This window comes from Oncorhynchus nerka, linkage group LG21 (genome assembly GCF_034236695.1).
Source record: "Oncorhynchus nerka isolate Pitt River linkage group LG21, Oner_Uvic_2.0, whole genome shotgun sequence".
Taxonomy (NCBI): Eukaryota; Metazoa; Chordata; class Actinopteri; order Salmoniformes; family Salmonidae; genus Oncorhynchus; species Oncorhynchus nerka.
This window is the reverse complement of record NC_088416.1, coordinates 7,386,711-7,397,308: the sequence shown is the minus strand read 5'-3', so window position 1 is coordinate 7,397,308 and position 10,598 is coordinate 7,386,711. Positions and strand designations below refer to the sequence as shown.

General features: G+C 45.4%; 1 protein-coding gene across 2 annotated transcripts; it reads left to right on the top strand.

Annotated features, from left to right (window-relative positions):
* Nucleotides 1-1,831: 1,831 nt before the first annotated feature.
* Nucleotides 1,832-9,056, top strand: LOC115103744 (suppressor of cytokine signaling 7-like). 2 transcript variants are annotated; one of them, XM_029624645.2, is made up of 9 exons: nucleotides 1,832-3,735; nucleotides 3,964-4,025; nucleotides 4,178-4,282; nucleotides 4,998-5,129; nucleotides 5,769-5,917; nucleotides 6,253-6,421; nucleotides 7,515-7,643; nucleotides 7,844-7,979; nucleotides 8,354-9,056. In XM_029624645.2, exons 1-9 carry the CDS (start codon nucleotides 2,204-2,206, stop codon nucleotides 8,472-8,474), a joined length of 2,535 nt encoding a protein of 844 aa, XP_029480505.1. In that variant the 5' UTR covers nucleotides 1,832-2,203; the 3' UTR covers nucleotides 8,475-9,056. The 2 variants fall into 2 exon arrangements, with proteins under 2 accessions (XP_029480505.1, XP_029480506.1); XM_029624646.2 differs by lacking the exon at nucleotides 4,998-5,129.
* The last annotated feature ends 1,542 nt before the right edge of the window (nucleotides 9,057-10,598 follow it).

Genomic DNA, 10,598 nt, shown 5'->3' with positions numbered 1-10,598 from the left:
TACTGTAGGTAGTTGGGAGTTTGTTCATAGTAATACAGAATTAAGCCTGCTTGTAAATGTTGATACCAAATGATCCGTGCATAGTCTGTGTTTATGTATACATCCATTTAAATCTCACAATTGGGACTCAATGGCAATGCAAATCTCACAATTGTTTAAAATGACCCTTGATAAGCAAGCCATTTCATCGTTGTGCATATGTGCATTTTCAGCCCCTTGTGTTGCCAGCCCTGCCCAACATTACCTGTATAAGCAGCTTTTGAATTAAACATTATCTGTGATCATGATAATGCATTACCCTGCACCATCTCATTGACTTAAATATATGTGTTTACATACTAGCTAGCACCATCAAGAATGAAATGTCTGTCCATCCATTCTACGATGATCATTTGTATTAAACTGGGCTTCAGTGGGTTTACCATCATTGGTGGCCTGTAGCACCACCTTCTGGTTGAGAGATGTAAATAAAAAATACAATATTTTTTACAACGGATTGAATGAGTCATGATTTATGGGTGAAAACCTTTTGTCATCCTTTGTCTGCAAGGTGGTATGTATTGTATATGACAAGTGGAGGAAATGGATAGCATCCTGAAATCCGAAATGGGGTATCCAACAAGGGCAGATAGGCATTGCTGAAATGTAGGTTGTCAATCTCAGAACAGTGCTGCTCGCTCTTGATGGAAGGCTCTAGAATTCCCAAATCATGTCTTATCACTTTCATTGGGGAACAATGAGTGCAGTCTAGGAGGCCACTCCTCTGAATCTAGCAAGCTACAAGTGGAAGTCAAATGGTTATGATATAGGGGAGGTCTAATTATAAATGCCTGTGCATTGATGATTTATCTTTTGCAAATTAATTGATGGACTTTAGATTATATCCTGTTCTATTCTTATGACATTACATTTTATAAGTGACACGTGGATTGCTGAATCACCAGATGTATATTTGTAAGTGCAGTCACATCAAGTGCAGTCCCAGAGTGTGAGGGCCTGTGTGATGACTCTCGTCCAGGAAGTGTTGATGATGTGGCACAGTCTGGAATAGAATAGATTCCGAATCTTTATTTCTTATTTTTCCTCCCCTTATTTCCTTAGTCACTTTAATAGCACAATGTTAGATTGTTTCTTCCCGAGCCAAATTGAACTGAAATTGACACAGCTTTTAAGTTGGCGAAGACTGGGCGGTGAGATGCCAAGAACAGACTGAGCAGATCAGGTGCCCAGCACTGCCCACAGCCATTGAAAATAATGGACTAATTTGTTGAAGTCGTCCTATCATTTCCTAAGACGTGCAGTGAATTCAAAATAGGCCTTGAATACTAAATGTTTATTATTGCCTAAGCTATTAGGGGTGTTATTACCATGCTGATTCTTGCAACTAATCAATCCGCAGCCTATTATACAGCCATCAATCAATAAAATTCAGCAACAACAAATGTAGTCTTGTATTGAATTAATTTCCCCCAATCAATGTCAATAATTGGAACAATTTGGATGTTGTAATATTTAGGCTACTATGCATGTCACTAATTGCAAAGTAGCCCAGCATTCTGAAATGATTAATTATTTGTGTTATTTTGTGTGTATTTTTTTGTATCGCTAGATATTACTGCACTGTTGGAGCTAGAAACACACAAGCATTTCGCTGCACCTGCGATAACATCTGCAGATCTGTGTATGCGACCAATAAACTTTTATTTGATTTCTCTCTCTCATCACTTCACGCTACAGGGAGAGAGAAATGGGGGGAGGGAGAGGGAGACTAGGGACACACTGAACACAGAACGAACGCATAGGATTTGCGGAAGTGAGGGAGCGGGTGGGGCTTCGCTGTGAACATGAGAGAGATAGAGATAGCGAGAGAAAGAGAGTGGTCAGACTTGTGAGGCTTTTTATTCTAACAAATGAGACCGTATGTTTGACCCCGGGGTTCGACTGCTTACAACAGCAAGCTGGATATATTTATGCGTCCACTCGCTCGGTCTTCGTTAGAATAGAAATGGATGTCGTTTTTTTGTAGGCGCTTATCTGTGCGATAATGAAAGAACGCTTTAAATAGTTTATTCGCTCGTAGCCTATTTATGGTAGATAGCGCTTTGGCCTTTCTTCATTATATGACAACGGGGATCCATCAAACGGCGGTAGCTATGTGAAGCGTTGAAATCGTTTATTCCCTTTCGTGAATTGAGGAATAATTATGAACAACGCGCAAGATATGTCTCCCGATTTTGTCTTGATGCGCCTGGTTTCCGCGGCCGAGGATGACCGCTTAGACGAGGAGAATGGGAATCTGTCGTCGGGTGGAGTGGTGGCAGGACTCGGTAAAGAGGTCTTGGCTCATAGCAACATGAAAGGGGGCTTGGAATTCTCCCGAGATCCCAAGACAGGCCTCGCGCATTCCGGGCATCTCTCTTCGCTGAACAATGCACAACAGAGCTGCGGAACGGCTGCACCTGACACCGGGGTGATGGCAACTAGACCTTCGATGTCTATTACTCTTCCTCCACAGAGCGCTATGGAGGCCAAGGGCTTTGAGTTCGCTCACAGAGGCGGCTTACGGCCTCAGCTCCTTGTGTTTCCTAACATATTAAGGGATGGTGAGGAGATTTTAGACCGTGAATCCGACGGTCGGAATCAGTCGAGGGAACATATTGGTTTGGACAAGACCTCCGGCTCTGTCTCCGACATAAGCGGAGGCATCAATAACAATACGCTCAGCGCCGGCGACACGCAACAGCAGAACCATCTGTCCCGGAGCTGGGGTCTGCATCCCCGGGTGGCATTATCCACGGTTGCTGCCGATATCGAGGGAGGTGAGCTATGTCATCGGCACCGTTTGATCACCAACCCATTAGACTGGCCTCCCTTATCGGATAAATCCAATCCTCTCACCATGATAGAGTCGAAATGGGGGTGCACAACCGGGGAACTGCCCAACGGCCCAGTGTTCGACCTGGCCAGAAGGTTCGGGGAGCTGGGGCTCGGCGCGGTACCCAAGATATTATTCAAGGACGGGGAGATGCCCCAGTGCTCGTGTCAGGGTGCACATGGGCCGGCACCGGCGGGGATGGGGCATGGGGATGACCCGACTGAGACTAGCGATGCTTTGTTGGTGCTGGAGGGGCTGGGGACTGGGGACGTGGCCAGCCTGGGTATCACTGGCTGCCCGGACGACGATTCGGATGAAAGTCGAGCACGTCGAGTTCAAAAGATGTCCGGTGCATTTTCTCTCAGTAGCTTTCAAGCAGAGTTGACCAGACAGATGGAAGGGGTGGCTGGAGAACCTTGTCCGTCGGCGCACGGTGACGCACAAGTATGTAGCCTGCATGGAAACGCACCTAACCCAACTCAACCGAGCCCGGGAGATACAGAACAGAATCCGGAGGTGTCGAAATTACCTGGGGCCTCTGCGGCTACACCAAGCTCGGACCGACCTGTCAGTCCAAACCCTAGCCAGGCATCAACACCCCGGAAGCGGGCAGACAAGTGCGTCAGTGCGCCCCGGACTCCAAACGGTCGGGGAAGCGACGGAGAGAAAACACTAAAAGTTCCAGGGAAGTCCAGAAAGGGCTCACTTAAAATACGCCTGAGTAAACTTTTCAGAACTAAAAGCTGTAGTGGTTCCAATAGCCTTCTGGATAAGAGGCCATCAGTGGCCTTTTCAATCTCCTCCGCTGGAAGTCTGACGGACATGGCCAGTGGAGGTGGTGGGGAGCATGACGTGGACAGGTAAGGACTTCAACACTTTTAAGCATCGTTAGTAATTACTGATTATATGCCTATAATTTATATCAGGATATTATAGACCCATAACTGTCAGAATATTTTCAAAATCTGTTTTTGTTTCTTCTAAATCTCGGCTACCTAGCTAATATCTATTTTTCACCCGATCACCTCTATATTCCATCCCTCTATAACTTATTTCATTCCTATTTTGCTGTCTTTCTCTTGCCATAGCCAACCCAGAATGACCAGGGCCCAAAGTGCCTTCTCTTCTGCTTCCTTTGCTCCTTTCACTGGTAAGGGGCTCTGCCATTTCTTGGCTGAAGAGGCAAACTCTGGTCCAAGAACTCATGTCTCTTTAGTGGCATCACTCTCTTCCTCTATCATTTCCTGTCTCACATTCCCTCTCTCTCTCTTTCTCTTTCCTTCTTTCCATTTCTGGGTGCAGGTGAGACTGTTTCATTGGTGGATGTGGATATTTCGAGGAGAGGAGCGAACACTCGGCACCCTCCCACGCCTCCACCTCCGCCACGCAGAAGTCTCAGTCTATTAGGTACTTTACCTCCTTTCTTTCTCTCTGTTCTTTCTCTCCATGTGTGTCTCTGTAGAGTAGTCTATCTTTCTCTGTGTCTCTCCCTTACTTGCACGCATCTCTTTTGCCTATGTTTCTACCTGAAGGCAAACGCAAACACTAAAAATGATTCCTGCACACCCTCAATCACCCTACTGTCCTATAGCCACCGTATTACCTCCCTCCCCTGAAAGCAATATCACAGTATGTAAACATACCCATTCTGTTCTATGGTGATGGAGAGCCTAATAGCTTTACACCATCTCTGATCCCCACGGCAACACTCACATCGACAGCCATAAGTCTGAGGGACTGTTGTATTGTGGCCTTTATAGACCAGCGTTTCTCAACATCGATCCTGGGGACCCACCCTCTCGACCTATCAGAATTGAATGTTCAGCCAAGCAGTGGTACAAGGACAAACCAATTTACTGAATGTCACGTTGAATCACCCATTTCTGACAACCTAAAAATATAAAATTACAGCGGATGTCGTTTTGATTAGTTAATTACCCTATAATACTTCAAGGAGTACATTTCAATAAATAAAAACATGTATCAAAAAACAAACAGTGCAAAAAAAGTTGAGATGAAAACTTCACATCACAGTGGGTCCAGAGGAGAGGAGTTGAGAAAGCCTGTGATCTAGACCCCTCCCTGGTCTGAAACCTCCCCTTCCCCCCCTGCTCTGTTCCAGATGACATAGGTGGGCCGCAGCCTGGTCCTTTCCTAGTGGGTGTTATGGGGGCCTCCCTACAGTCCCTCCCCCTGCCTCTTCCTCCTCCTCATCCCTCCCATGCCACCATCCAGCATAGTATCAGCCTCAATGGTAAGACACCAGAGAGCTGGGAGCTGTGCATGGGGCAAACGGGCAGACGGTGTCGTAATAGAGCACGTAATGGCCAGAGCTAAGACTCTGAAAAGACCAATAATAATACAAAACAGTACCAATATGATATATTTATAATGCTGTATTTATAAACATGTGTGAATATATCAGTAATCATAAACATGTATAACATCTGCAGTTATGAATATATAGGTAACATATAACCTGTATGCCTGTCGGCCAATGCCTAAGTTCGTAGAGTGATATGTTGTGACACTCGCGTGTTGGGGTGAAGGTTGTATATTTGCCCTCAGGTCAAATACTGTAAGTGCTTGTATTCAGGAAAGACTATACAGACCAATCAGCGTGGAAATGAATCGTGAAGGTGTGCGGTCGCGAACCAATGCTTGTCTGATCTTTTTATTATATGTCTTGAGAATTAGTATTTGTGGTACCTGGTCTGTCTAAGCAGTCTTGCTCAAATTGAACACCGTTATCATCTATTAGTAACAAGTCCTAACTTGAGATCTATGCGTGTGACTTGAACTTTCTTGCAACTCCCATTTATGCCAAATGTAATGGTTTGGGCTACACATTCATATCATTGTGTCTAGCTGAATATTTCTCTATTTGTTTCAGATGCATTCCTCCGGGCCCTGCCTCACTCCACCTCTTCACAGCTCCTCTCAGCTCCTCCCTCTTCCAGGTTGGCCCCGCCCCCAAGGCTCTGTCCTCTGAGGCGGCCTGAGGCCAGCAACTTCACTGCTAGTCTGAGAGAGCTGGAAAAAGTAATTGCGACCCACTCAACGATACACATACACATACATACTGACTGAATATAGACTCACTACTAATCAATTGGGTTACATACTAACAAATAGGTACAAATATTTAATTGATGATAACTGCCTTGGTGTTAGTGGGTGTGTGATAACAAACCTTTAATTGATGAAAACTTCTTCATGACATTCATTCAGTTCTACGTTTATATTCGATTCTACGGATGGTGTGTGTGTGTGTGTGTGGGTGGGTGTGTGTGCGCCTGTGTGTGGGTGGGTGTGTGTGCGCCTGTGTGTATGTTTCTATGATATTTGTTCATAATCACTTACATGTCTATCCCCAGTGTGGCTGGTACTGGGGTCCTATGAACTGGGAAGATGCAGAGATGAAGTTGAAGGGGAAGCCTGACGGGGCGTTCCTGGTGAGGGACAGCTCTGACCCCCGCTACATCCTCAGCCTCAGCTTCCGCTCCCAGGGAGTCACCCACCATACGCGCATGGAGCACTACAGAGGTGAGTTACACACACCACACGCGCATGGAGCACTACAGAGGTGAGTTACACACAACACACGCGCATGGAGCACTACAGGGGTGAGTTACACACACCACACGCGCATGGAGCACTACAGGGGTGAGTTACACACACCACACACGCATGGAGGACTACAGAGGTGAATTACACACACCACATGCTCATGGAGCACTACAGGGGTGAGTTACACACACCACACGCGCATGGAACACTACCGGGGTGAGTTACACACACCACACGCTCATGGAGCACTACAGAGGTGAATTACACACACCACACGCGCATGGAGCACTACAGAGGTGAGTTACACACACCACACGCTCATGGAGCACTACAGGGGTGAGTTACACACACCACACGCTCATGGAGCACTACAGGGGTGAGTTACACACACCACACGCGCATGGAGCACTACAGGGGTGAGTTACACACACCACACACACATGGAGCACTACAGGGGTGAGTTACACACACCACACGCGCATGGAGCACTACAGGGGTGAGTCCTGTGTGCTGTAAATACGCAGAAACGCGCACACAGTCAGTCAATCACACAAATATAAATGTTGTAGCTACTCACTCAGTCAGTATGTTTATTGACACACATACACACACACGAAGGCAGGCACACACACACGTGCACTCACACAGACACACACACGCACACAGAGCAACATGGTGAGTCACCCGCACACAAATTGGGTGAACGACAAAGACATGCTCGCATATATACATGGCATACGCATAAAGCACTTCTAACGGGATTTACTCACATACAGACACATTCATCATGCAGTGTAAATATATGACAGACAGAAAGCATGCAGTTAATTCTATTTATGTTTTTACACATACAGCACATATCAGCCACCCAACCCATGGGTTAGATGAGAAAAACAAGTGTGATATATGATATAATACGTGCCTATAACAAGTAATAAAGCGTTATACCTGAACACTTTAAATAAAGTGGTACCACAAGGTTCTATTTCATTCCCCTTTAAATGGTATGTATGTGTGAGTGTTCAGTGTAACCTTCAGTGGTGTGTCCCTTCCATGTCTCCATCTATAGGGACATTCAGCTTGTGGTGTCACCCCAAGTTTGAGGACCGATGTCATTCTGTGGTGGAGTTTATCGAGCGAGCCATCATGCACTCCAAGAATGGAAAATTCCTTTACTTCCTGCGATCACGTGTGCCAGGTAAAAACGGCCCCCATTCCTACACGGCCAAACCAATTAGATGTTTATGTGAACTACCACATAGTGTAGTGGTTGGAATGACAGTAAGCATAGCATACAAGGTTGCTGAGAGGTTACGAGCATCTGTATTGGTTGTTTGTGCTCATTCGTGTGTGTGTGTGTGTGTGTGTGTGTGCATCGAATGTGTGTGTGTGTTCCAGGGCTCCCCCCTACCCCGGTGCAGCTGCTCTACCCAGTGTCCCGGTTCAGCAACGTCAAGTCCCTGCAGCACCTCTGCCGCTTCTGTATCAGACAAATGGTCCGCATCGACCACATCCAGGAGCTGCCGCTGCCCAAGTACTGCCATACTCAATTTACCCAAATATTTATTTAGTCATTCATTTTAACCTTGTATTTGTTTTCTTGGAAATAGTTGTTAGTGAAATAGCATTCTCTCCCGAGCTTTGACAGAAATGCCTCAGCATATTATTTTAGTCTAAATAAATAAATCAAGGAAATAATCCTTGATTGCTGACAGACTAGACATGGATGATGTGCTTTGAGACCAAGTGAAAAGTGCTATAAAAAGCAGCTGTACTTTAATGCAATCCATCATCATCCTCATCAGTTTCCTTTCTTTTACGGAGATTGTTATACACAGGGAGAATACGACCTCGCATGCTAAACATAATGTAAAGGCATCTTTCTGCATTTGACCTCTCCCTCTCCAGACCACTGATCATGTACCTGAGGAAGTTCTACTACTACGATGCAGAGGAAGAGATGTACCTGTCAATCAAGAGCATTCGACCAGGGGCTGGAGTAGAACAAGAGGCCGAGTCTCAGACGTAACTGGAAGAGGTGTCTGCTGGTCTGCCAGTCTTCCAGCATCAGCCAATCAAAGTCCTCGGGCACCCTCTGTATCCAGTCAGCTGCAGTCAAAGGGATCCAGATGACCATGCCTTCTCTTGACTTTGACCAATGAGAGTAGAAAGGGACAGAAGTGGAATGCTGGAAAATTGTCCATACGGCGGGCACACATGGGGCAGGGACAAAAAAGGACACAGCCTCATTGAGAACGGACAGGAGAACGGACTCTTCTAGTCTGTAAACAACCTGAAAACAAAAAAACAACAACTTGAACCTAGACTTTGAATCGATCCCTAGACAGATATTCACTGTACCTATGAACTGAAGTTGATGCACTGGTCCATTTGTACTGCTATTTTTTCCAATTATCATAATTTCCTTGTTTTCTTCCCTCCTGTTGCTATGAGGGTTGTTGTGGACTGGCCCACAGGAGGCCATGGTTGATCTTTGTTTGTTGGTTTTAATTGTCAAAAAATCCCTGATTGTAACTTGCTCATCATTCTGTTCCTCCGTACCCCAAGCTGGCCACAGGCTCAGCATTTTCAGTAAAAGAGAAAAAATATGGCTTCCCTCTTTTGCACAATCATTTTTAATTGACTGAAATAAAATGGTAGTAGGTGCCAGGCGCACCGGTTTGAGTGTGTCAAGAACTGCAACTCTGCTGGGTTTTTCACGCTCAACAGTTTCCTGTGTGTATCAACAATGGTCCATCGCCCCAAAGGACATCCAGCCAACTTAACAAAACTGTGGGAAGCTTTGGAGTCAACATGGTCCAGCATCCCTGTGGAACACGCTTCACACCTTGTAGAGTCCATGGCCCGACGAATTGAGACTGTTCTGAGGGCAATGCACACCTCAATCCACACATAGAGTTGAATCGGAAATTTACATTTAAACTCAGTTTTTCACAATTCCTGACATTTAATCTGAGTAAAAAAATCCTGTTTTAGGTCAGTTAGGATCACCACTTTATTTTAAGAATGTGAAATGTCAGAATAATAGTAGAGAGTGATTTATTTCAGCTTTTATTTCTTTCATCACATTCCCAGTGAGTCAGAAGTTTACATACACTCAATTAGTAGTTGGTAGCGTTGCCTTTAAATTGTTTAACTTGGGTCAAACGTTTCAGGTAGCCTTCCACAAGCTTCCCACAATACGTTGGGTGAATTTTGGCCCATTCCTCCTGACAGAGCTGGTGTAACTGAGTCAGGTTTATAGGCCTCCGTGCTCGCACGCTTTTTCAGTTCTGCCCACAAATCTTCTATAGGATTGAGGTCAGGGCTTTTTGATGGCCACTCCAATACTTTGACTTTGTTGTCCTTAAGTGATTTTGCTACAACTTTGGAAGTATGCTTGGGGTCATTGTCCATTTGGAAGACCCATTTGCGTCCAAGCTTCCTGACTGATGTCTTGAGATGTTGCTTCAATATATCCACCTAATTTTCCAGCCTCATGATGCCATCTATTTTGTGAAGTGCACCAGTCCCTCCTGCAGCAAAGCACCCCCACAACATGATGCTGCCACCCCCGTGCTTCACGGTTGGGATGGTGTTCTTTGGCTTGCATTATGGCCAAATAGTTATATTTCTGTTCCATCAGACCAGAGGACATTTCTCCAAAAAGTACGATCTTTGTCCCCATGTGCAGTTGCAAACCGTAATATGGCTTTTTATGGCGGTATTGGAGCAGTGGCTTCTTCCTTGCTGAGCGGCCTTTCAGGAAATGTTGATATAGGACTCATTTGACTGTGAATATAGATACTTTAGTATCTGTTTCCTCCAGCATCTTCACAATATACTTTGCTGTTGTTCTGGGATTGATTTGCACTTTTCGGGGGGAAAAAATACATTCATCTCTAGGACGCGTCTCCTTCCTGAGCAGTATGATGGTTGTGTGGTCCCATGGTGTTTATACTTGCATACTATTGTTTGTACAGATAAACGTGGTACCTTCGGGCGTTTGGAAATTTCTCCCAAGGATGAACCAGACTTGTGGAGGTCTATTTCTTTTGATTTTCCCATGATGTCAAGCAAAGAGGCACTGAGTTTGAAGGTAGGCCTTGAAATACATCCATGGGTACACCTCCAAATGACTCAAATGATGTCA